The sequence below is a fragment of the Galleria mellonella genome, unplaced genomic scaffold (genome assembly GCF_026898425.1).
Source record: "Galleria mellonella isolate WM207_F2 unplaced genomic scaffold, CSIRO_AGI_GalMel_v1 utg32, whole genome shotgun sequence".
In the NCBI taxonomy this organism is placed as follows: Eukaryota; Metazoa; Arthropoda; class Insecta; order Lepidoptera; family Pyralidae; genus Galleria; species Galleria mellonella.
In genome coordinates, this window is record NW_026442075.1 from 3,734,162 (window position 1) to 3,762,141 (window position 27,980).

General features: G+C 32.9%; 1 protein-coding gene across 1 annotated transcript in view; it reads right to left on the bottom strand.

Moving 5' to 3' along the window:
• Window positions 1-863: 863 nt before the first annotated feature.
• The window catches only part of LOC113510638 (bumetanide-sensitive sodium-(potassium)-chloride cotransporter), a 48,570-nt gene continuing 21,453 nt past the window's right edge, over window positions 864-27,980 (bottom strand). The window contains exons 4-20 of the mRNA XM_026894107.3: window positions 24,932-25,000; window positions 24,666-24,846; window positions 23,761-24,020; window positions 21,192-21,300; window positions 20,344-20,483; window positions 16,013-16,228; window positions 13,573-13,804; window positions 12,311-12,432; window positions 10,936-11,071; window positions 7,816-8,027; window positions 7,168-7,409; window positions 6,467-6,699; window positions 5,637-5,809; window positions 5,225-5,382; window positions 4,458-4,594; window positions 3,608-3,741; window positions 864-2,854 (exon numbers count right to left, since the gene is read on the bottom strand). Of these exons, the coding sequence (XP_026749908.2) occupies window positions 2,741-2,854; window positions 3,608-3,741; window positions 4,458-4,594; window positions 5,225-5,382; window positions 5,637-5,809; window positions 6,467-6,699; window positions 7,168-7,409; window positions 7,816-8,027; window positions 10,936-11,071; window positions 12,311-12,432; window positions 13,573-13,804; window positions 16,013-16,228; window positions 20,344-20,483; window positions 21,192-21,300; window positions 23,761-24,020; window positions 24,666-24,846; window positions 24,932-25,000 (2,868 nt within the window). The 3' untranslated portion in view covers window positions 864-2,740. The remainder of the gene's footprint in view (window positions 2,855-3,607; window positions 3,742-4,457; window positions 4,595-5,224; window positions 5,383-5,636; window positions 5,810-6,466; window positions 6,700-7,167; window positions 7,410-7,815; window positions 8,028-10,935; window positions 11,072-12,310; window positions 12,433-13,572; window positions 13,805-16,012; window positions 16,229-20,343; window positions 20,484-21,191; window positions 21,301-23,760; window positions 24,021-24,665; window positions 24,847-24,931; window positions 25,001-27,980) is intronic.

A 27,980-nucleotide genomic window follows, 5' to 3' on the forward strand; every position in this document is an offset into this window, starting at 1 on the left:
GTCGACCTGGTTGGGTATATTGCTAGCAATGGGATTCTCAGTCTCCATTACTAACAATCCCTTTCCCCCCAGTTGCTGGATATTAGAAGTAGGTACTTATACAAACATAGCGTCAAAAACACAATCCACACTTGTTCTGCACTCATGGGCATTGCATGAACGATGTAATATCACAGATATTACCGTGCTTAGTGTTATAATATTGATTTGATGTACATTTTCATTCATATAAAAGATATAGAGTATTCGCTATTGTCAGAATTTTTGACATTTGATTAATAGAGATTACCTAGATTAAAACCAGAATAATATTTATAATACATTTGAGATTGAAATAAACGACATAGCCCGAAGGATAAGCAAGCTGAAGTGGCATCGGGCTGGTTACATAGCTCGAAGAATCGACAACCGATGAAAAAGAAAGGCTCTTGAGTAGCGACCGCGTACGGATAATCACAGTGTAGGACGACCCCCACTAGATGAAGAGACGATTTGAAATGCGTTGCAGGGAGTCAGTGGATGCAGGCGGCTCAGGACCGTTCTTTATAACTGTCTATGGGAGAGGTTTATGTCCAGCAGTGGACGGATAATGGCTGAAATATTGATGATGAGGTTGAAAAGATTGTATTGTGATATATATAATTTTTCAGAAGATGATAAAATTTATATATTTGGGTAAACTTAGATTAATTGAGTGACGTAAAATTTCCGAAGTAGAAGGAGGGCAACAGTGCAGTTTAATTTTTTTTTATAAACATATTTATATTACTGTTTTGTAACGCATGCATGTACTACCATAATAAGCAAGATCATTAGCCTAAATATTTAAGCTATTTATTTATTTAGTACAATTAATACTAGAATTTATTTACAAACGTCATTTAATATTTATAAAAATGTCTTTCTATCTTATAAATTAACAATATAAATTAACTTACTTAACTAAATATTTATACAAATTGTTCATAATGTTATAAAAAATAAAAAACGGATTTGTTTGGCTCAAATAGATACAGATTGCCTAAGTGTCTAAGTGTCACGATATTGCCCGTTAGAGGCGATCAGTCGAGTCCGTCTCTCATTACTTAAAATCGACTAACTGATAAATCGTGTCGTCTACGTAACGTAATTCATTTGTATACGTAACGTAGACTCTATTGTTTAAAATACCTTAACATTCACATGTTGCTATCAAACAGCAATGATTTTCAGCTAATAACTGAAGTGAGAAATCGCTAACGATACAGGTTAACTAATAAATTTTTGAAATACATTTTTACAAAACAAAAGATAGATAGATAGCCACACTTAAAAAGACACTATAAAACACTTTCCGTTTTTTTTTTGCTACTTAACTTTAAGAAAATTAGTATGAAAACAAATAATTACAAATTTAATCCTCTTTATAAAATTTACAGATGTATTACATTTTAACAAATTAACTACAAAATAATTATTCAATCTTACAGGAAATCAAACAAAATTTACTTGTCAATATTGCTGATCCAATAAGTCGTTTATTTTTACTGATATAATATTAAATTCCTGTGACAAGAAATTAACACTATTATAGAAACATATTTTGTTTGCAGATATCGTTCAGTTATAAGGTATAATTTATACAATTTCAATGTAGATTCATATATAATTCCGTGGTTTAATGATAAAATTTTTCTGCAAGATAACCAGCATCTTGTAGGTTCAGAGTATATTCAGCGAGGAGTTATTTTTAGCCTAGACAATACCAATTATGTTAAAAAAGTTAGAATTATAGCTAAATGCTTGTAATTGTACTGTTGTATCTACTAATGTTTTTTCAAAATTCAAAACACTGTAGTTATTACTAAGAAGTTGTTTCTTTAAATAAGTGTAATAGTATTTATATAAATTTAAAAATATAAAAAATACCTTATTTTATTTATCTTACTTCATACATTTATCTATTCTGTATTGATTCGAGTTAACAATTAATTTGTGGTCGATAAGTTACCAATTCACTTATTATTCACTTTTACTGATCCGACTTCAAAAAAAGGAGGTTCTCAAATCGGTTGCATTTTTTTATGTTTATTACCTCATAACTTCGTCGGTTCTGAACTGATTTGGAAAATTCTTTTTTTATCTGATAGGATATAACTCTTAGAAAGAAAGTACTTACAGATTGCTCTTATAGAAATTTTATCAAAAACGGATCAGTATTTTAATTTCTAGAACAAAATAACTGGTTTTGTCTCAATTGAAGTCGGTTTTTGTGGGACACAATCTTTAACTATTTAGTCTAATAATCTGTATTTTTTTATTTTTGTTTTTTAAGGTATATATGATTATATGTGCGTGCCTTGTAACTTAAACAATAGTTTTATTATATTATTAATCTGGATTAGCCATTTTATTATATCTATAAACAGATTTGATTTGTTCATTGTCTTTGGATCATAGTTTTATTTATTAACATATCAAATATTAAGCTACTAAATATACACAAGTATATAAAATCTAGTTATATGAAAATATTAAAAACAATATCAAATCGTATGCTTAACTTTACTTACAAAATTGACATTAGTTTTGTGTCAAATGTTTATCACGTTAAGTATTATTTAAGTTATTCATTCAATTAGAAATATTAACTATCTACTTAAATAATAGAACTTACACGATTTTCTTGTTGTTGTAAACTTAAACTAGACATGACTGTACTTATTTTAAACTTTAAAAAGTAAAAAATTTGGTAAGATTTTTATGAATAAAACGTGAGCACTGACGTGTGATTGCCTCTGACGTAAAGTACCGGCGGAAGGTCCCTGCTCAGCATCTCCAACCACGCCATATACAGCGGAGCCGACACCGAACCCTGAGTACAAAATAACAGTAGCATACCTATTATTAAATGAATGCTAAGTTATACCCTAACTAAGTTAAACCCTTACGTAAATATGTCGTTATGATCCAGAGGGGAGTCTTTGTACAAAAGTTGTTTACATGCTAATCTTTGTTCCACTTGCGTTTCTGCCATGAAAAAATTATGATTGCATGACTGAGGTTCAGTTTGAAAGGTGGATTATAGCAGTGAGGGTACGGAATCATAACACCTTCAGCAGCCATTAACCCTCCACTGCTGAAAATAAGCCTCCCCTTGGGGGATTTTACCAGTAGTTGCCACGCTTGGCAGGCGGATTAGCAACCGTAGTTAGGATTTGGAGATGCTTTAAGAGGGACGTCGGTGTCCATCCCTAGTTTTCCCTTAGTCGCCTCTTATGTCTTCAACGGAAATTGATAGGGTGGCCATTCTATGCTGGGACCATACGGCCAAGTCTCATAACACTTTAGTCTTTAGGAATGGCAGCGCATGAGAAGTGTCATGAATTTCACAGTGTGTTCTGTGATATTCATGGTGCTGTTCGTATGTATAAGTGACGGTTACCACTCTCTCTTAGGACTGTAATCTTGTTTTTCATTGAAAATTCTATAAGAAAGTTCGTCAGTTTTTTTAAAATGGTATGAACTCATAATTATGGAGGTGTAGCATTAAAACATAGCGCCTTATTTTTCAGCGATCGCGGTTTTTATATTTTTACTTTTTTTAAATTTATTTATTTAAACTAACCTTTCTGGGCATAGGCAATGACATAACGACAAGCCGCGCCTCCTTCGAGTTGGCCAACAACAGTTCGCGCAGTCGCAGCTGTCTGTTAGTCTTTTCCGCCAGCGTTAGTAATTCTGTCTCGTTGATACCGCACTCTGGAATATTATTTCATATTAATATTAATAACATAACTGTTATCGGGGCACAGCTGGAATATTATTGTACAAAAGATCGAAATGAGAAAGTTTAAAATAGCTTTCTATTTTTTTAAGTAAAATTTGTTTAAGATGGCTTTGAACGATGATGATATTATTATCTTTAATTAGTGCAAATATATTTTTCTTTTTCATATAGAGGCGTTGTAGAAATGATGTAGAAATTACCTAATTTACAACCTAATAACAGTATTTATGAAATAGAGCCCTTTTTCCAAAGAATATGGTTGGATAAAAATTTTTTTTTTGTAATTTCGTAGGTGTTAAATCGATCACAGTTTACATGAAATTTTAAAAATTAACATACGAGTAAAACCCGTGGCTTTGCGCGTTAATTAAATAGGATAATAATTAATCCTATGTGTTGTGTACCAGATTTTATTCAATTCTGCTCAGCCATTAAACAGTAGTTGAGTAACAAATATCCAAATATCTTTAGAATTTGTTACATAATATTAGGTAGGATTTCGGTTCTTATTTCTTTTTTTGTTTTCTCCAAAAAAGAAAGAAGAATCGAAATCCTCAATTTAATCCAAAATTTCTCAATTTTATGAATCACTGAGTTTCCTTTTCATCTAATCCAGTATAATCTAAATAATAAGTTTGATTATTTATATAACATGAATATAAATTAATAGCATAATTTATAACGGTACCTTCATTTTCTCCAACAAATTTCTTTATGATTTCATCGAACATTCTCTTTGTATCCTCTTGAGGAGCCTCTGTTATATCTTGCACCATTGTTAAAGATGAGTAGTCTATTCGGAACTTCGAAAGTAAGTTGGCCATACTAAAATAAATTAATGATAACAATTACAAATTAAGAATAAGATTTAAAAACCTTAAGAAAAAGTGTACGTGACTACTTTTTCAATCGTATTTATGAGAAAATTTAAAAATATTCAGTAAAATTTATTTTTTTTTTAAATAAATTATTATCAATAAATTTAATAAAGATCTATAGACATCAGAACCTTACGTATCATGTGTTTTATACTGATAAAGAAGTTATTTACACAATTTTTTAAATAAATTTTTGGTATAGGCATTATTTACAGACGAATTTAGTGTCACCGAGAACAAACACAGTAGTATTTTAACTACATTTATTATTTTTTACGTATTTATATATCAAAATTGTTATTTTATAGTATACGTATTCTACTGTAAATTTTCGGAAAGAACAATAAAAGAATCAATTTGAATATATGTAGAGATAACCTATATACTTTTTAATTTTTGATCGAATATCAGAAGACCGAGGAATAACTACATGGCACAGATAAAAGAAACACTAGGTCTCATGTCGTATAGGGAGGTCAAGGATATGGTCTGGGATACAACTGGCTGGAAGAAGATGCATGAATTAGTTGCACCGACAAGAGGAAACTCTTAAATGAAAAGAAAGATCAGAACTCACTTTCTTTCTTCAAGCTCCATCTCGTGGCGACGATTGGCGAGGGCGAAGATTCTCAGCTTGCAGTTGGCCCACGACGAGCGCTGCGAGATGATGTACGGCAACAGTATGGTGAGGCCACCGTCGTCGTACAACCACCACACGTCCAATGTACCCGACTCCTGTGGCGGAAGGGATTGTTAGTAATAAAGACGCTAGTCAACATTATTAACAATATACTCTATGCGGTAAAACTTTAAAAGTTAACTTTAACCAAGTTACTGGTGATGATATACACCCTTAACAAATGTAAGTAATATGGAAAAATGTCGAGAATTGTCGTTGTGGTGAATTAATTTTTCGCTTCAATCACAATTTGTTGAATTACACCTGCTAGCTGAAAAATTTTAAAGTTTATACTGTAAATATAATTTACCTGTTTCTTCTGGAATATGCTCATCTGTGACAACTGATCTTTTGATATTTCAAGACCATTAGATGTTTTGTATACAATTTGTCTATGGAAATCCATTTTTTTGTCTTTTTTCTTTTCTTTGGTATCTTTTTCTGATATCGTGTACGAGCGTGATATCGGTGTGTTTATCAAACCTGCAATTAAATACATATAAATTTACTATTGCAATATCTTTTTATGTATAGATTATTGATTTATGAATTAATCCATGAGTAACACAGTAGTCGTTCATTGAGTATTCTGCAATGTTCGTCCTATTATGTCGATAGACGACTGTTACCACTTGGGGCGGAAGGGGTGGTTAGGAATGCAGATTACTAGTCCCATTGCTAGCAATATACCCTGTCAGGTCGACCTCCACGTGGTCCTCCCTGGAAACCATCGTGTTGAATTCCAGGTGTATACATCACTAACTGACCAGCATTTTCAATCTCATCTATCATTCCTCACTAGTGCCCCGCCAGCGTATACCATTAGCACAGGCGGGGATACCATTCCATTATCATTCATAAAAGAAAATAGACTGTTACCACTTTTTATCAGATGGGTAGTCGTCTCGTTTGCCATTCTAAGCCTTGAGAAAGTTATGCTCACTAAAATACCCAATCAAATGGCGTGGTTGACCAGGTTCCCTAAAATGTGGTTAAGCACAATGACGGTTCATTTATTCATCACACTCGTGAATGGGTGCTGCTCGTAGGGACTAGTTTCTTTCGAGCACTGTAACAAATTATTTTAAATTTGTTCTTTTTATTTCTTTCTAAGTATCACAAAAAATATGAGCCACTAACCGGTGAGATTGTTCCTGCTGGTGGGGTGTGAATCTGGTGAGCGGATGTCGAGGTCGGAGTCGGCGTGCATGATGTTAGAGGGCCCGCGACGTACGCGAAGCTCGCCGCTGCCGCTGGAGGTGGCAGTGTGGCCGCCAGCCGGCGTCGCCGTCGCCTCCTCCGCCGCCGTGCCATGGTCTAAACCGCCCGCCACGCGTACTATGGCCACTGCTAGACGATTCTCGAATGCCGTGCTGCCGACACATGAGTATTATATAATCACAGTCTAAGGATCTCTATCCTATCAGTTGCCCAATGAACACATCTAAGTAGCAATGAGCCTGGAAATGTAATTGTTTGAGTCATGTCAAAAACGACGGTTTAGTAGTTGTTCCTTAAGATGTGGTACAATGATCCACCAGGTATGTTACGTAAGATAGACCGGTCTCCAGTGATCTATTCTCCAATAATGCTTATTTTTTACCTTGGCCTTTTGGCCTTTGCACACATTTGCACCCTTTTACCCCGTTTTTTTACCAGGTTTCTTTACCAATTCTTATGGATGCTATTATATGTGAATGTTATCGACCATTAAGCCCTTTTTGGACAATCTCATTGGTATGGCATTTTTTCACAAAAGTACTACAGTTAGAGCTTGCAATAATAGCTTTTTTTACATTGATGATATTTTTCATGTGAGTATAATTTCGTTACATACTTACTGTAAAACATTGAAGTAAGATACAAGATCGTTGGCAGGTGCCGTGGTCCAGTCGGACTTGTACCCCATGAGCAGCACGTTGGGCGCCAGTCGGCCGACACCCGCCGCCTGCATAAGTGCTCTCGCGCCGAGCTCGAAGCTGAATCCGTTCACGGCACTGCAGAACGCGCGCACTTTCCGTCCGCGTAACCATTCGTCGCCTGATCTGATACGGGCTGATTGCTCCTTGTACGATAGCTTTTTCTGTAAAGTTTTTTATGGATGACAATGGAATGGTAACCCCGCCTACACTAACAGTATACGCTGGCAGGGCACCAGTGATGGATAATAAGTGTGACGGCAAGTCAGTTAAAAAAAGGCAGATTAGTTAACCTATCGTAAAAATACACCAGGAATTCAGCACAATGGTTTCCAGGGGGGACCACGTGGAGGTCGACCTGACAGGGTGTATTGCTAGGAATGGAACTGGTAGTCCTCATTACTAACAATCTCTTTTCCCCCTGTAATTTATATAGTAGAACAAAAGTGTCGAGTTCGAATTTAGGTCGGTTTAATTTAGGAAACGAACTGTTCTGGTTTGGATTTGTGTGATTTGGGTCAATATAAACGATAATAATCGAATCAAATTGAAAATTCTCATTGAACACACCTCTGTAATATCTCCGACGATCATTAACGAGCCGGCTTTAGTGATGAGGTAACCGAGGTCGACGAGCGCCGGCCTGGTTTGCGGGGTGCCTGCCAGTACCAGCAGCTGGGGCCAATAGTTCTTTACGTGCTCCCCTGTGCGGGCCAAGTTGTGGGCGCTCGATAATGCGGTTTTATACATCTGCGCTTGAGTACTGCTACCCCAGTTAACATCTGTGAAATGTTAATTATTTACTAGTTTATACCCGCGTTTTTTTCCGCGTGACTGGAATGTCATCATCATTATATCAGTCCTTAATCGTCCACTGCTGAAAATAAGCCTTCCTCTCCGGGGATTTTGTCAGTAGTTGCCATGCTTAGAAGGCGAATTGGCAACCGCAGTGAAGTTTTAGAGATGTTTTAAGAAGAACGCTGCTGCCCATCCGTCGCCGTCTCTCAATCGTCTTTTACGACAGCCATGGGAAAGGAAGGGGTAGCCTATTCTATACGACGACTAGTTATTGTTAATTGACTGAGATCAAGTTATGAGAAAAAGCCGCTTATATCTTTCTCCATCTTATAACTAAGGTATCTATATTTAGATTTGGTATTATACCTATATCAGAGAGAGACTTTGTACAAAAGTCGTTTGTTTGGGCACCTCCGTCCTACTCGTGTTTCTACCGTGAAGCAGTTATGTTTGTATGGCTGTATTTCGGTTTTAGGGTGGGATATAGCAGTCAATTTACAGGGTACAGAGGAATAACAACGGAGTCCTCAGGAATGCCAACGAATGGGGGTTATCATGGGCGAAACAGTACTCTATTATGTCCATGGTACTGCTCGTGTCTATAGGCGACAGTTACCACTTTCTATCAGGTGGGCCGTCACCTTGTTTACAATTCTAAGTTGCATAAAAGAAACCATAGTAATACGGGTATACCAAATTTTATAATGATTGGCGGAGTCATTAAGGCACTAAAGAGATAATAAATAAATAAACAAATACACCTGCGTTCACATGTATAATATTAACAAAGAATATGTTTGTTTTCCTATTGATACTATCTTTAATACCTAAATATAAATTACTAGAATTACATTAGAATCTCCTCAGTGGTGAAATAATATGCAAAGCAGATTATATTGCTACGAGTACCATATATCGAATAGAAGGAAAATAATAATACGTGGTATTTATTTAGGTACCTATAACTGTTTCCGTATACTTGTATTATCTTTATTACATATAATAAAAACGCAATGAACTCAAAATTCGTAAATTAATAACATTTTTAGAAAAGTACCTATTTTATGGGAATAACTACGTATAGTAATAGAGATACTGAATCGAAAATCATGTTATTAAGTATTTTTTTTCTGTGTGTTGGCATTTCACCTTGATTCATAAATGGCCAAATTGATTGCAGTTAAATATGGTTCAACGTATAGTCTATAAAAAATGTAAAGAATTATCCTCCAAAGGTTTTGAATCTTTTTTTTATACAACTTCGAATGGCAAACAAGCTATAGACATGAGCAGTACCATGGACATAACAGAGTATACTGTTTCGCCCATGATACCCCCCATGCGTTGCCATTCCTGAGGACTCAGGTGTTATTCCTCTGTACCCAGTAAATTCACGCCATATCCCACCCTTCAAACCGAAACACAGCCATGCAAACACAACTGCTTTACGGTTGATACACGAATGGGACAGAGGTACCCAAGCAATTGACTTTTGTACAAAGTTTCCCTCTGGTAAGTATCTTGTGTCGTATAACAATATATATAATTAAAGATTGTGCCCCACAAAATAACCGATTTCAATTGCGACCAAAACCAGTTATTTTAATTTAAAAACTAAACTACTAAACTATTTTTGATAAAATTTCTATAGGACCAATCTGTAAGTATATTCTTTAAGATAAAAAAGAATTATTGAAATCAGTATAGAACTCACCGAGTTATGAGGGAACAAACATACAAAAAATACAACCGATTTGAGAACCTCGTTCGTTTTGAAGTCACTTGAAAAGTATGAGTTCAACGCAACGAAATTTTCATACGAAATTATTTATATATGTATATGCGAACGAACTTGTAGACAGAAATATAGAGTATTTGCTATCAGGTATGTGCTATTCTTATGCGTGTAACTCCAAACACATTTCGAGTGTGATGTGTTATCGTTGTTTAGCGGCTCTAAGGAAGCTAAGTGGGTACCTCTACTTATGTTCTATATATAACCAGCTTTTGCAATTGGTTTTCAATAACAGGTTAAGAGAAAATGGTGCAATAATTCATTGAGATCATTCAGCTCCGATTTAGCAGCCGCTAACAGTGGTTATTTTTGTTTTGTGAACATCTACTGACATTAGCGTTACTATGCAAAAATTAAATGTATTCTATCCATACATATAACAGCTAAACTTGCATCGATCGTTAATCAGCATGCGAAGAAATTTCTGGCTTTAAATTGGCATCAAAATATTAATTAGTCATTGATGACTCAGAAGTATGATTTATTTACTTAAGAAGGTTTTTCTTTGAAAAACAAAATTATTTTCTTTATTTTCTTGATGATAAGTGCTGGACATATTTAGATATATTTTTAGATATAATATATTTAGATATATACACATAGATTTAATACTTCGTAGCCGTGTAGTTACAGTATAGAAAGGGTTCTTTTCGCATGGGTGTCGTAAAAGGCAACTAAGGGAACTTAATGGTCAAGGGATGAGCAGCCCTCCCTAAAAACATTACCAAAGTCTAATTGCGATTGCTAGCCACTCTGCCAAAAGTGGCAACTATTGGCAAAACCTCCCAATAAGGGGAAGCATATATTCAGCTGTGGACAGTTTACGGCTGATATGATGATGATGATGAATACTAAATAAAGGGGAAAAGAAATCCTTCAGTCTATTTTCACCACCTTTTCCAACAGACACTATTGAAAAAGGTGGTCGAATTGGACTGCAATATTTATATTATTTTTAAGAGATTTCAAAACAGAAGTTCATCGATTTTTCTCTTTATATTAAAAATTCTTTTTTGTTTATAAGGTCGGAATCTAATAAAGGGATTTCGTAGGAATTGAGTAAAATCTTCAAATTTTTTAAGCATAACAATAAATACCTGGTTTCCGATAATGCACGATGAGATAGAGCGTGAAGAATATGGCGAATGTGACTAGAGACATTATCCAGCTGATGAGCAGCATAATGGCCACACACATCAGAAAACCGAGCAGAGACAGCCATACGTTGTAATACTGCCAACAATTAGCAATTGTAAATTATGTGGGGTAAAATTTCTTTTAAGTAAGTGTTCAACTAGTGAAATATTTTGCACTAAAAAAACATGGATCGAAATATATAAAATATTTTGTGCCTCGCGTACTAATACGACGCATTTAATTGTTATTTTAGTATAGGAATTGGAGGGCTCTAATCTTTTTGGCGTATTTCGATCCATGCATGTTTTCTTTTTCATATATTTTGTAATTTTAATTATAAAAATTCAAAATTAACAATAATTGTGTCTCCTATACATGTCTCCTATGTACACGATGTATCCAACTGTCGAGTTATCAAAGAGCAATAAGTATACAAAAGAAAGGCTCAAAAATATTGTCTTTTTTTAATTTTTGATTCATGTCCTAATATGTTCTATAACATGGGTAAATTCATACTTTTAGGTAATGTTCATACGGCTAACGATTTTACCCTGTATAGCACTCTATTAAATTAACCTGAATGTATTTTTATTTCCATGTGTGTGTGAGTTAAATTATCTAAATAGGTGTCTAGTCCGCAACATAGTTTAGAATAAAACAACAAATCGTAGAAGTTATAAATAGCTATACTTATTATACAAAACAGTTTATTCTAATAATATTAGGTAGGTGGTATTTGAAACGTAAGCAAATGGAGGTAATGGGAAAAGGTATGTCATCTATAGATATTCAAACATCTTGTTATTGTTTTTCAGCTAATTTAAAGGGTGAAAAAATACAGGGTTAAATTAATATCATAAAATAAATAGAGTTTCTTGTAACTATTAATTTGTCAACTAATATTGGTATAGGAGACAATTTTTTTTAAAGAACTTAAGCTAAGTCTTTAATACTTTATACTGGTGCGCATCGCCGATGTTCCTGCCTTCTACCTCTGCTGTAGAGGGCGAGAATCAGAGGGCAGTGCGCGGATTTAGTTTTAATTATAAATGTACAGGTATCACAATTTAGTCCGAATGTTCATCATATTTTTTAATATCTATAGGCCTAACAAATAAGTTACCTTACTATTCCTAATAAAAACTAGCTTTAACAAAAATGAAATCTTTTAACAATTAAAGATCCTTACGTTTAATATATTGGTTACCATAATATTATACAGAAATAATACATACTACTGATAGATATAAATAAACCTATCGATATACGCATCTACTATATAATCTGTAAATGATATTGGTGTCGATAGTGAATCAAACAATATTTTTAACTTACCCTGAAAGTAGGTCGCCAGCCGAGAGGGCGAACGAGAGCCGCGTGGAACGTACAGAAGTTGATCAGTGCGTACGATGTTAGGTAGAAGTTTGAGATGAGAGGAGCAATAGTGTTCAGATCGGCTGTAATTGTAAAGAATACTCTATTATAATGCACATAAATACAATTTATTACATTTGAATTTATTATTTAAGGCATATTCTTGCATCTAAAGCATTTTATTCCTTCAATTCGATAGCAAACTGAGGGCCTACTATGAAAAGTTTTCCGAAAATTCGAAGTTAAACAAAACAGAAATTTGATGTTAAAATTACATAATATATACATGCCGTTTGGAAATATTAAAAATGTTAAAATATTGTTTCTTTGGACTTTTATGACAGGATGTATGACGAACGAAATGTTAAACTCCATTTATTGGTCCGATTTTGGTATAAACAAAAACACGAAATTGAGTCCGAAATTTTGGAATTTCATTTCATGGTAGACCCGCTGCTCGCAAATTTTTACGAAAAAAAATAATTGTATGAAAATGTATTTATTAATATTATTATCAAAATAAGTAATGAATAATAAATAACCCTAAAACAACCACCAGGTGCATATTCGTGCACTAATTTTAATTGGTATTTACCTGCATTACTCATTAACGTAATGACCGAGATAAATATTTCGATATTAACTTTTGATGGGAATTGACTAGTTTTAAACATATAGTAATTAACCTATTTACTGTGGCCTAGCGTCTATGTCATACAAAAATTGGACTACTATTAGTTCGATGATTTGAATTGAATTAATACAGAAATGACCATGGCAAGAATGAGGTAATACAAAAAAGACTTGTTGCTACAGGATAATTTAAATGGAACTCGGTAGAGATGAAGGTGAGACAAACAGGTTATTTTTTTTTTCGTTATTTATAATATGCAGTAAAAGTATAATACAGTCTTATTATAAAAGTAATATAAAATACTGCCTATCTAAACAGTATTTAATAAAACTCTGTTTATGTGATTAAACATTGTTTAGTCTGTAAGAACAATGTTTATTTGTAATTTAATATGCTAAAATCTATAGATTGTTGTAATAAAATTGCTTATACCTTTTATTTGTAATAAGACGCTTTTTATTGTTCAAACATAAACAGATTTTAGACAATGTTTTGTAGTAATGTGCTTAAATATGTATTTAACATCAGTGTATCGCTAGTTTAACTTTTATATCGTAAGACCGATAAGGTTTAGATTTAGTCCACTTACCGATAAGAAGAAATAGAAGTGAGACCAAGAAAGTGAGCACATATCCACGGTAAGGCTCTCCATGCTTGCCGTAAGGCTTGGAGAAGAAGATGAGGCCGGGGTAGATGCGGTCCACACCGAGGGCTTGGATGAGACGAGGAACAGAGAGCAGATTAGTAAGAGCAGTGGACAGTGTCGCCGCCCAGCAGCCGCCATAGATTAAAGGACCCCATCCAGACATCAGTTGCATAACCTGAGTAAATAATATATATTTATTATTATTTTAGAGGATTTTTTCTGTAGGTACTGTTTTATCACAATACCATCCAAAATGTAGTAAAGATTGGAATAGCAAAACGAAAATTTGTACTAAATCTGCAGGTAATGTCAAACAGTGAATGCAATAGTATAAAAATTATGTGAACAGTAAATAAAATTAATATATTGAATTTAAAAATCGCATTACATTATCTATACTTATAATAAATCTGTAGAGAGGTCAATTCTGTACATGAAATATATTTCCAAAATAAATCGCATTACATTATCTATACTTATAATAAATCTGTAGAGAAGTCAATTCCGTACATAAAATGTATTTCCAAAATAACTATCAGGGGGTGATTAGTGATCGATACTGATGCCAAAAATGCAATTAGTAAAATTTTTGTCTGACTGTCAGTATGTTCGTTATAGAAACAAAAACTATTCGACGGATTTTAACGAAACTTGGTACAATTATTCTTCATACTCCTGGGCAGGTTACAGTATACTTTTCATCACGCTACGATCAATAGGAGCAGAGCAGTGAAGGGAAATGTTAAAAATGTCCACTCGCGACGCCGGGACGGGCCGCTAGTTTATAATATGTACCAACTTCTATTTCTACCACATCAAATTCAATTGGTAATTCAAATAAACACAAATACTTATATCAGAATACAATTATAAATAAAATTTACGATTATACAAAAATCAATAGCGACATCCAATTATGACAAAATTTATATAAGTAAACTTTATAATAATTATTATATTTTATATAATATATGTTAATAATTATTAAATATTATAATAGTGCATGTGGTGTTCGCCTGTAAAAGACTTTTACATTGAGCAAAATTATTTTTTGTGTTATTGATTAAGTAGCATGTAAAATGTAAACGTTGTAGGTTAACCTTATTAACTAAATAAATAAACTCTAAAAAGAATTTTATAAAAATCATTTTTAAAATTGGCAAAAATATCGAATAACATACACATAAGAAGAAAATAAAAACGAATTGGGAACCTCCTTCTTTTAGAACTCGCTTAAAACATTCAATAGTTGTGTTTGTAACCAATAGTGCAGCTACAAGCTCTACATTCTACAATGTCAAGGTCGCAAGGTGAATACGCTTTTAGCGCATTCTAATTTGGCGGCAAAGGTATCTATCTATATGTTGCGTATTTTAGACTTAATGGTTTCTATGTTACATCATCATACCCTCTGGTCTTTTCAACTTATATTTAGTTATTGATTTATTTATACTTTATTATACACACTGATAGTACATAAAAATATGACAGAGTTAAGTAAATGTACAAAGGCGAGCTTAAATCTAAGAAAGTACTCTTCCAGTAAACCCAAAATGGAAAGGAGCATCAATGTTAGCGGGTTTTATAATATGGAAAGTGGTAACCATCGTCTATAGATATGACAACATTATGGACATCACAGAATACTCGGTGACACCAATGGTACTGCTTATGCATTACCATTCTTAAGGACTACGATGGTATACCTCGGTATAGTATTATTTTAATACTATTGCGTCCTTCAAACTCAAACACAGCTATGCAAGTGTAGCTATTTCACGGAAGAAAGTCTCATGCAGATGACTTTTGTACAAAGACTTCCTCTAGTAGAAAAACTTACAAAGTAGAAACGTATTAGTAATATTATTATTAGTAATAGAACGTAATTTACATCCATAAATGCCACTTCAAACTCAGTAATAAGTAGAGTACCTATTCATGAAACAAAACAAATTTCCGCAAGCTGCATAAATGGAAATATGAAAATATTTTTAACGCTTTTGTACAAAAGATTAAAAAAAAAAATTCCATTCCAGAAATTGTTCAATTTCATGAATATACTAAGTTTCATATTGATGTACCTAATATCTTCTGTGGTTTGGGGGGGAAAGGGATTGTTAGTAATGGAGTTTGACAGCCCCATTGCTAGCAATATGCCTTATTAGGTCGACCTCCACGTGGTTCCCCCTGGAAACCATCGTGAACAATTCTTGTTGAATTCGTCACGATGGGCTAACTGACCTACTTCATCCTCACTTGTCATCCTTCACTGGTGCCCCGCCGGTGTATACCGATAGTGCGGGTGGGGATACCATTCCATTATCATCCATTAAAAAAAATATCTTCTGTGGTGATCTTGTAAATATTATTGAGAGGTGCTCACCGAATAACTATTATGCAGTCCATATTTGCAAGTTCCGTTGGTGTACGTGCAGTCGCTGATTTCACTGATATTGTAAGTTCCATTGACAACAATGCTTGCGATTCCATTAGCATCTCGCAGAGCTCCACCCCCGGAGAATAAAACCATCAGCGCATAACTCAACATGGAGATCAGCAGCGATAGCAGTGTACCTTTGGGGATGGCAGAAGCGGGGTCCTACCAATTAAAAAACATTAATAAATACAATATTAATAACAAGTAACATAGTGGTTATCAGTACTGAGTGGAATATGAAGTTTAAGAGCCATGTTTTTTGCGATGTTAATGGTACTGTTCATGTCTCTAAGCATCGGTTACTACTGCCACTTTCCATCAAGTGGATGGTAAGCTTATTTCTGGTAAGACCGTTAATTTTTACTATAAAGAACCATCTGCTTCTATAGACTACATAGAGCAACACATAGAACTTCATTTAAAACTCCAAGTATTGCCTGCATGAGACAAATAAAAGTAGGCGACCAATGAGAGATGTTCCTATATCAAAACAGAGATCGTTATTAGCAGTTTGTTCTCAATTATTGTCAGATATAGACAGCAATAAAATACCAATTATTGGCAACAGGGTTGAGGCAAATTATTTTACATAAAACAAGTCCTGATGTTTAGATTGATCATCATCGTCATATCAGCTTTTAACTATCCACTGCTGAACATAAGTCTCCCTCTTGGGGGGTTTGCCAGTAGTTGCCACGTTTGGCAACCGTAGTTAGGCTTTAGAGATGTTTTAGGAAGAACGCTGCTGCCCATGTCTCGCCTTCCCTTAGTCAACTTTTACGACACCCACGGGGAAGGGAGGGATGGCGTATTCTATGCCGGGACTACGTGGCCGAAATTTTAGATTGATATGACCTTACAAAAATTTTTTTAATCATTTTTGAATTTACTATTGACTTTAATTTCTAAATGACATTCAATAAGCTTCTTAGGCTATAGCCTACAACACTATAGTGTTAATATTAATTTAGTGCTTCAGCTCTAATTGTTTATCGTCTTGTATGTGTAATCATAAGTTACACCGGGAATAGAATTGAGTCACCAAATAATTGCTCCTTCAATTGGCTTCAATAAATCGACCCGTCGTCATTCGTTTGCACGAATGAAATAAGAAATAAAATACCTACAGAAATACCACTGGTTAAATAAACATCTCGATTGGGCAAATATTTCATTCAATTTATCAAATTGATAAAACTGTGCAATAAGGAGTAAGAAATAAAACTTCAATTTGAGTAATGTTTTTTCTACAGCTTGGAATGACAAACAAGTTGGAGATCCACTTGATGGAAAGTGGTAACCGTCGTCTATAAATATAAACAGCACTATGGGCATTTTGCTGTGTAGTTCCGATATAGAATGGGCCAATTATTCCTTTCTCATGGGTATCGTTATAGCTGATTATAAGGATGTTTAATGGTTGAGAAATGGGCCCCAGCATCCTTTTTAAAACAACACCAAAGCCTAATTGCAATTGCCAACTCGCCTGACAAGCATGGCAACTACTGGCAAAACCCCCCTTATGGGGGAGACCTATGTTCAGGAGTGGATGGCCAAAGGTTGATTTAATAATAATAATAATGGACATCATAAAATATACTGTCAAGACCACATTAGATCTCATTCCTGAGAACTAAGCTTTTTTTATGCAACTTAGATTGGCAAACAAACATATCTGATGTAAAGTGGTAACCGTAGCCTATAGACACGAGCAGTACCATGATCATAACAGAGTATACTGTTTTGCCCATAATACCCCCCCATACATTGCCTGTAAGCTATAAGGCCTCTATCAATATGGCAGTGCTTTTGAACAATTACGAACTGAAACACGGTCAAGTAAGTTACGCTGCTAAGCGGCAAATACAAGTGGGAGAGAGGTACTCAGCGGCCTTTATACAAAGTATCCCTGGTATCAAAAGATACATACTACCCGTCATGTAAGGAAACTAGCGTGAGAACAAATGGATTCACTGGGGAATTCGATATCTTATTTATGTTATTGATGAATCATATGGAATTCTTCGATACCTAGTATTATTTATTAGGCCACAGTTGATGATACGTGTAGCACACGGCACTCTTTTCTAATTTATATAGACATGAACAACAATATAGATTCACCAGAAAGAAATGTGAGGAGGAAGAGAGGGAGACTTTGTACAAAAGTCGATTGCTTGGGTACCTCTATCCCATTCGTGTTTCTACCGTGAAGCAGTTGTGTTTGCATGGCTGTGTTTCGGTTTGAAGGGTGGGATATGACGTGAATTTACAGGGTACAGAGGAATAATACCTGAGTCCTCAGAAATGGCAACGCAAGGGGGTATCATGGGCGAAACAGTATGTGTATGTACTGTTATGTCCATGGTACTGCTCATGTCTATAGGCGACGGTTACCACTTTCCATAAGGTGGGCCGTCAGCTTGTTTGCCATTTTAAGTTGTATAAAAAAAAAATAGATATCACAGAATACACTGTATCGCCCATTTACTACTCTCCTATATCAGAGATATTAAAATCGCTCTGGCGGTAGATTTCATTAAAAGCTATTTTAGACTTATACATATTGTTTAACTATAATAGGAACTGTGCCTATATCATATTTTTATCAACATTATGAATATAAAAGTTTGCACAGATGTTAGGATGTTTATATGTCTTAAATGACTTCGAAAAATTTATGAAAACATTCGAAAAATATGTGCTGTACTAAATTACTATTAGCTATAAATACTATGTTAATTAAAGAAATCCATTCCTTAAAACTAGTGTTAGTATTTCATAAACAGGGTCTCATTATTTTTTCCTGGAAAAATCCTTATATTAACAGAAACTAAAAAAAAATTAAAATTCTCGAAAAAAAGAATAAACCGTATGTGTACAAAGGACACACCACTAATTACAGTACAGAATATATATACCTATTATTATGTAGTGCTTTTGATTTTGACAGCTTATTCTTGTTTTTCAAGAATATTAATTAATTTGTTTAGTTTTTTGTACTTATTATTATACTTATTATTATATAAAGATTTTTTTCTAGGAATTTTTTTTCTGAGACCCTAATCATTATTACTATTAATACTAGTTTCAAGAAACGGATATCTTTAATACATACATATATATACTGTATCTGTATATATTCACTTGTGTGAATTAGGAAAAATAATTCTTGTATGTTAATCTAGATTTTAGAAAATAGTCTATTTTTGTACCTTTCATATTTCATTCAAATACATTCAATCGTTTAAATGTATTTAATAAATATCCAAATATCTCTTTATATCCAAAGATACTTTACAACGTAGAAAATACACGTAACGCGAACCTAGGTTAATAATAAATTAATAAAATAAGATACCCTGGTAGGTATCTTGTAGAAAATGTCTTTCAATTGGTGACAACGGCGGTGTGGGGTGTGTGTCGACAAGGGGCTGACACCCGCGCCCGGTTAATTAAGGAAACTTGACGTCATTCGCGTGCAATTATCTGGTCACTGACGCTTTTATTGTATAGCTTTTTATATAACACATATTGTTCAACTAAATTACACGCTTAATTCTTTTTAGGAAACCAATATTTTTCAGGAGTTTTAAAATAGATCACATTTATAAAATGGTATAAAACGAAAAAAATAAAAAAATTTAGCTAAAAAAAAAGATCAAAGAAAAAATGGAGATAAATTGTTTGTGAGTTGAACGCAAAAAATGATAGAATGGAATTCTAAAACAAAATAAATGAGCAAGGCGAGGTAATTATGACATCCGTAGCGCAATAATAGAGACGTTGCTTTGTATGACGATATCCTGGGTTCAATTCTCGGTCAAACAATTTTTTAAATAAATCTTCAAAATAAATAAGTACTTTAGGTAACATGATTAACAGACATATAATTTATTTAATTATACTTTTGCACACATTGGAAAATGTCTAAAGAGCAGACTTAATGCCTAATGGCATTCTCTATCAGTCAACCACCACGACAAACAGAGAGAGCAAATGGCAGTGCACAGTTTAAAAAAATAGTAAATTAAATAAATATTTTGAAAGATAACAATTTATGATAAATAAACATACAAACATATAGAATAATATACTTACAAAAAATATACACACATAAATCACATACAATACATATATAAATAACTATACATAGTATATATTAAATTAATAAATATATAAATCATAACTATAATATATTTATATGACAAGACTATATATAATTTATATAACAAGATATAGATATTATATAAGTTTAAGGAATAATAATAATTTACCTTTAGATCCCCAGAAATATTAGCTCCAGCTTGAATGCCTGTCACAGATGGGAAGAAGATGGCAAAAACGCTGAAGAAATCCTGATTTAGACCTTCACTGTATCGAAAATCTGGTCTGAAGTTCTCCGAGAAAATTGTACCTATAGAAAACGTAGCATTGTATATTATTGCAGGTATTATTTTAGAAAACTTTTGAATATTTTATTTGTTAACTGTTATGCATCATCTTCCTGTTTTTGTTCCATATTCATTTGAAGTCAGCGTTATAAGTATTTATTTTACATTCATCTCTATTTGCAGTCCTCTCAACGTTCACTCTGGAAATATTATCTTCCACATAACTCATCCATCTCTTTTTAGATTTCTTTGTGCATTTATTTTCATTCACATTAATAATCAATACTTTATTACAAAAATATTTTCATCTTTACACATTATATGTTAATGCCAAGAAAGACTAACACTTCCCAAATTTTATATTAATGTTGCTTTACAGCTTTCAAACTACCTCTAATGTAAGTACTTATTCTTATACTTGACTATTCCTGTCACACCACACATTCATCGCAACATTCGCATTTCAGCTGCATGAAGTCATCTTTCGTCCATCGCGTATCCGAGTCAACATTGAAACCCATACAGAACAGCAAATCAGATCACGTTCTTATTAACTATTATTCAAAATAAAAAATTGAACTAAAATGGTAAAAAAATATTCAGATTGCATTTAATCAGTCCGATTTATATTAGTGGGAGTTTCCAAGTAAATTTCATTCCATGAACTAATTTTCAAAGTAAATACGAATATCACTTTTGCACAGTATTTCAATTATAAATATAGAACTTACTGCTAAAGCCAACAAATCCTTGCGTAATCTCTTCAGTGCTCTTTGGTCCTATAATGGTGCCTACAATAAAATCGACCATCGCCGCGACTATTATTGCTATCAGGAAATTCTGCAAAAAAATGTTTTGTTAAAGTTATATCAAGGAAAGTTTTTGGATAAGGCGTATATTTTCATTATAGTCTATCGATATTAGGTAGGCATGAAAATAATATTAAGGACTGAAGATATCTTAAAAAATACAAACAGATGTACAGAATATGTAGAGAATCACATTCATGCCGCAAAGTCGAGGCGTCTATGACGAATTCCGGACTCATCATTGCCATTCTGCTGTCAAAAATAGAATCGTCGAGGTTTATAAATTTCAAATGCTAGGTACTTCCATGGTTTTCAACGAGACATGATATATACTCCTATGTTCGGATTTTAGACCAGAAAAATATTCTAACGGAGAAACAAATATCCCTAAAATCAGTATAATTGGGTATATTTGGTAATATGTTAATATATTTAAATATGAGTCTGTATATGCTAATGATGACAGCACATTATTTATTATAAACAGTTACTTGCAATAAAAAAAAAATTAAATAATTTATTTTGCTTATTTTAAATTCACTTGCCATAATTTGTCTATTATACTTTTAATAAAGCATAGATCAAACTAAACTCATTTAAAAAAGAGTATGTTTTACAACTTAGAACAGAAAGCAAACACTTAGGGCGTTGATGTCTATTAGATAGTGACTAAAATGTGTTATGTTTGTTGTAATTTAAAATGTTTTTCCACTTTAAAGTATGTTTATCTGTCTGTCACATCAGATACACATATGACGTGACGGACAGAAAACGAAATATCATCACTTCTGTATAAAATAGTTAAAAAGTAATTTGTTAAAGAGCAGTCACGTAGAATTAAAGTAATTAGCGCTCAAGGATAATTCCAGTACAAACGGAGCTTTTACAGCGCAAATTAATGTAATCAAGTTAATCAGAAGACTAATTATATTAACGTTGTGTCGTAGCTACGGAATGATGTAGCGCATGTTTTACCTAACTGCTGAAGAATGGAGGTTAATGTTTTGTGGGCGTAGCGTATAAGTAATGAAGGGTAACATGGGCGTCACAGCGCGTTTTGTGATGCTCACAGTATTGTTTATGTTTGTAAAGGAGACAGTCGTCAGCTTGTTTATCATTTACGGTTTCTTCTTCACATTTTTCACATATTCTTTTATTACACACATAGTCAATCTTTTTATATTATATCATAGCATGGCATGACACGGCACGATTTTATCATAAAGTGTAAAATTATTTTTATAATGGCGGAATGCTAGTTAATACTCAATCTCTATGACCATCCTTGGACATCGTTTTTCGTCTGCACAGATTTTAATTTTAAATTATCTTATGAAAATGGATATAGGAATAAAGTAGTTGTGTCTTAATTATATATGATACAACGTATTTAGAACACGATTTACTTATGTAGCAAATCTAATACAAATTTTTATTGGGCTCATTCATATTGCTGATTTAATAACAGACTTTTAAACTTCCTCATAAACTTTTAGTGGTATGACAGTGGGATTTTACAGGAAAATCCAAACAGTTTTTAAAATAAACTTCTTTCAAGGGTTAATTCCTAAAATTACAGAACCGTTGCCAGCTTTCGTTATTTACGTACGGAGCTATTGATTGCGTTTACGTTGAAGGACTTCAAACGTCGAGGGCGGTTTGTTTACTGAATGTGAGGTCACTATAGGGTAGGGTTGCCACAATTATAGATCTAAATAAAAAATACGTATTTCTGTTGAGAAACAATAATTCAAGTGGGGTTTGCTTTAAACTGAAAAAATAATCTCTACACAAAAGTTTATGAGATCAGAGGCTATGGATTCTACAAAATTATGAATTGAATCAGGGAAATTTAATGCAAGAGATTTATAATAATTGAATGAAAAAAAAATTCACAATTTTATTTATAATATCACTATTTTGTTTATAATATTAGGGCAGTTTAACACATAGATACAGATTTTTATTAAAAGGGTGTAATAGAAATCTATTAGAAATAAATAAATATTAATAATTATTTCAAATCATGATGTCAGAAGTGGCAGCCCTCACTGTGCATATCAGCTGCCGCCCAACCCTGTCATTCCTATACCTCGTTTACTGGTGACCGACTCATGCATCGATAGGTTTCTACAAATCCACATGTATGTATCTATTCGATATCATTCTGCACCAATTGATTTTGTCAACCTCCGTGGTGCAGTTGCATAAATAAAAGTACCTTGATAGTCTGTGCTAGAAGATACAGAAACAATAATAAGCAAACACCTATTTTTAGTTCAAGTCATATATATGATTTTTCTAACAATCGTTCGACATATATGTCACAATACACCTCCAGTGAACACAAGAACAGTATAAACTATAAAAGCTATTAACCAATATGTCGTCTCACCACGTGCTTTCTTATGCTATGTTTAAAGAATAATGTAAAATGTGAAGTTAAAAGGATACATTTACTATAATTTTAGAAAGGTAAGGAACTACCAACCTGTGCTTTGCTCTCCCAATCCATGCCAATAGCGCAAATGATGCACATAACGATTAGGGCAATGGTTCCTACCAATCTTACGTCGCTAACTCCGCTGTCTATGATCTTCAAACCATTAGTCCGGAGTAAATCATTTAAAGAGTCGCAGAAACCGATAGTGTTCATACTGGCTGCCACAGCATTGGCAAAGGCAAAAATTATACCGACAGAAGCACCGAACTCTGGACCCAACGATCTTGATATAATATAATATATACCACCTAGAAAGCAAGAACTTTTAATAGTGATAGTTCCGTGTATCTACATTTTTTTTATACAACTTAGAACTTAACCGTTAATAGTGATAGTTCCGTGTGCCATCTATGTGTTCTGAATATGAAACGCACTGCAAACACAACTGCATATATTTATGCTTTAAAGTACCACTGTTAGTATATTGTATTTCGGACTTCAGAGGTAAAGTAGGGCAATGGTTATTGCAAGAGGTGCAATAAATAATTATATTTTCTTATGACTGATGAATGCAGAACCTCGATTATATTTCAATACATAGACTGTTCTGTCAAGTGTGGAACGCGACCATCAAATCACATATTTAGCGATTTTGGTGTTAATTTTTTTTATAAATAATCATTTAAAGATTACATTGACGGAGACCTTAATCTATCTGATAGCTATAAGGTGACTTTATCCAGAAATATTGTTTGTTTATATTGTTTGAAATACCTTATCGTAGTACAGTTTTGAGCTTCATTACGTTTCACCTATTGCATGATATTGTATGATATTTATTTTTTAATACTAATATGAACTATATTTAGGAATTATTAGATTTATAAGATTAGTCTCTAGGATATATATTTATATATATATACTTTAGAAACCAATAAATTTGAGGAACTTACCTCCTTTTACTTCCCCATTTGTACATATGGCGCTCATTGATAATGTTGTGATGACGCATACCACAGCCGATATAGCTATGATAACCAGTGACAAGCCGATGCCAGCTTGCGATACCACCCATGAGATTCGTAGAAAAAGCATCACCCCCCAAATGTTTAGGAGACATGGTATCAGGACGCCCTAAAATATAGAGTTAACATAAAAGATATTCATAAAGATCCTATGATTGGCACAGATAATTATCATATCATGTAGTCATACTTACTTGAATCCATCCCAATTTGATGCCAACGGTAGGAGTTGGAGATTTGGTATCTCTTTGATTTTTCTCGTCCTGAAAGTATAGCGTTGATTAAAATGGATAATAATATAATTAAAAGATTTTGTTCTAAATTTATTTATTGTTTTTGAAGTGTTAGATGAAATTTAAGTACGTATTACGTGCTTATTGCAAAAATTATGATATTATTTCCGATATTGTGGTCACACAATTTTTGTTCTATTATTGTTTTATGAAACTTTACAAAATTTAGAATGGTAACCTTCACAAATAGTTGTAAAATAGGAAAGTTGCTCATAAAACACATTTTCATAAATATAATTCCATTAAGTTATCTTTAAAGAGGTCTGTAAGTCTTTAGTTGAAGAGATCTCGGAGTAGATATCACATTTATATCACGTCAAACACACTTTATCGATTAGATAAGATCTTTCTCGATACTTATGTGATGTATGGTCGTACGTTACTGTAGCTTATCCCCTATAAGCTGTCTATATTTGAATACCATGCCTATATATTGGATATTCTGTGAATGTAATAAATATAAAATTTATGATTTCACTGAACTTTTGGTTGAGGAGAGCTATTTTAGAAGCTGTTGTCAGTCTTCGCAATTGCGTATGACGTCGATCGAACGAAACAATGAATATATCTACACGGTACTACTATTATAGTACCTATTATGTGTGACGGTACACATTACGTTCAGTACTGAGATGAGGTAAAGAACTGTTTATAAACTAGTTTATGTTGTATACAAGAATAGCAACATTTCCATTTTCTTTCACTTTTGTGTTTAATGGCTTTAATATTCAATTTCGTAAAAGTATTAAATGCAGGCTTTGAAAAAGTTATTGCTATGCTCTCAAGTAGTGGTAAAGAACATAAGACTTCGAATTATTATCAAAGTTGCATTTACTTAAAATAAGAACACTTGACTGGCACCTGTCTTGGAAGTGGGATAAAATATATTCTATGTTAATCTAGACTATGCTTCATTATATACTAAATTTAAGCCAAATCACAACGATTTATTATTGACCTTTAATTTTAAATTTATATTCATTTGGATAAACTGTTTACTTGCCAATAATTTCTTCTTTAAACAATATAAAAACTTCCTTATTTATTAATAAGATAAGAAATAAGACTTTTCTACAAACGAATGCATGTTATACAGTTTTAATTGTTTAAATATAATAATGATAAAAAATAATAATAAAATTAATTTTTATATCTGAAATAATATACTTACAGATTACAGAGATAAATTTTATCAAAATCGGTTCAGTAGTTTGATTTTTAAATCAAAGTAACTTGGTTTTGCTACAACTAAAGTTGTATTTTTATTATAGAACATAATTTTATGTGAATCATACGAATTACTATAATATCTTGTACCTGAGTGGAGCAGCAAATTTGTTATATTTGTAGTGTGCTTACACTGATTCACATCAATGTTACTACATATTGATATGGCCGCGATATATATATTTTCTATAAAAAAAATTGTCATATCACAAGATGTAGCAGGTAAATTGTATGCAAACAATATCTAATATAACGGCAGGTACATACACAGTGTGCCTGTATGTGGATCGAGAAGATGAGCGTCAGCTGGTATTGTTTATGTTACATGATGTACGTCACCTGTCTGCTTGACTGATGGCCCCCGATGTGAATTGTTACCAGAACCCAGACAGTGACGAATCAATTGATTTTAACATCTGCATGTATTTAACTAAATAAATAGTTGCGGAATAAAGTCCGTTTCTCTTATGCGCACCTGGTTCCACAAACTCTCTGTTTATATAGTTTACCTTGAAATTGTTTCCAAAATGTATAATTTATTATATATGTCACAAAACTGTATTGTTTTGTAATGAGGTTCTTTGTACGTATTAACAAATTATTTTTAATATATAACTACACTTATTCTTTGAAACAATGTTGAATATGTCGGTTAAGTTAAACGTTTTAATATGTATTTAATATATATTTACAAGATACAAAAATATATCGGTACATATCTAAGTATATACATATTATTTGCTTATTATAATAAAATTAGAAAAGTACAATTGAACTTCAAAAGTACGTTTTACCCGCGCATATCTGTTAGATATCTCCCATTCTAATAGGAAATTCGGAAAACCCTTTCTAAATGGGGCACTACGCAGGTACGTCATAGGTACCTATCCCTTAGCAAAATTTTGTTATTCTATATCATAGTCGTCGTATGTACCATTGTAAGTAATAAGTATAATCGCTATCTATAAGTATAAGAAATAATATCAGCAGATGATAATGTGATAGGCATACTTGTTAATGTTACAGTATTTATGCACACATAGATTACGTGTAAATGTATGCAGCAACTTCAATCACCATGTAGGTATTTAAAAACCTTCGTGCTACATTTAAAATGAAAACCAAGGGTGATTTTATTGTTTTATCGAATAATATTACACTAACAGTTAGAAAAAAAAGTACGAAAAAATAAAGTCCATGAAAATATCGTTTTTATTTATTAATATAGAGATTCAATTTCGTCAAGCCGCTATTCTTTAAACGTTTTTATTATATAAACTTCAATATGGTAGTAAAGTTGAAATGAATAAAATAACGTATTTTTTACACATCTCTAAAGGATAATATTGAGACATTTTATATTTTCCATTTCATTATTTGCAGAAGTATGTATGTGAATTTTTTTTATATAAATATGTTCTTACCAACGTGCTAACCCTTTAGCACAAAAATAAAAATTGCTACTCCTTTTATCGTCGGAGAGGTAAAATTTACAAAAAAACTTTGAAATATTATTATCAGTTCAATCAAGAAACACAAATAGTAAACTTCAAGCAGATCAGATGATTTGCTTTTTAATTTTAAACTAATGTTTTCACTGTTTCTCCCATATAGAGTTAAAATTCCAAAAACAATTAAATGCGTATGCATTTAGTTTTGCTGAAAGCTTTAATAATAAATTTCAATCACCTTACTTCAGAAATGACAAACTCCCTAAATAAAT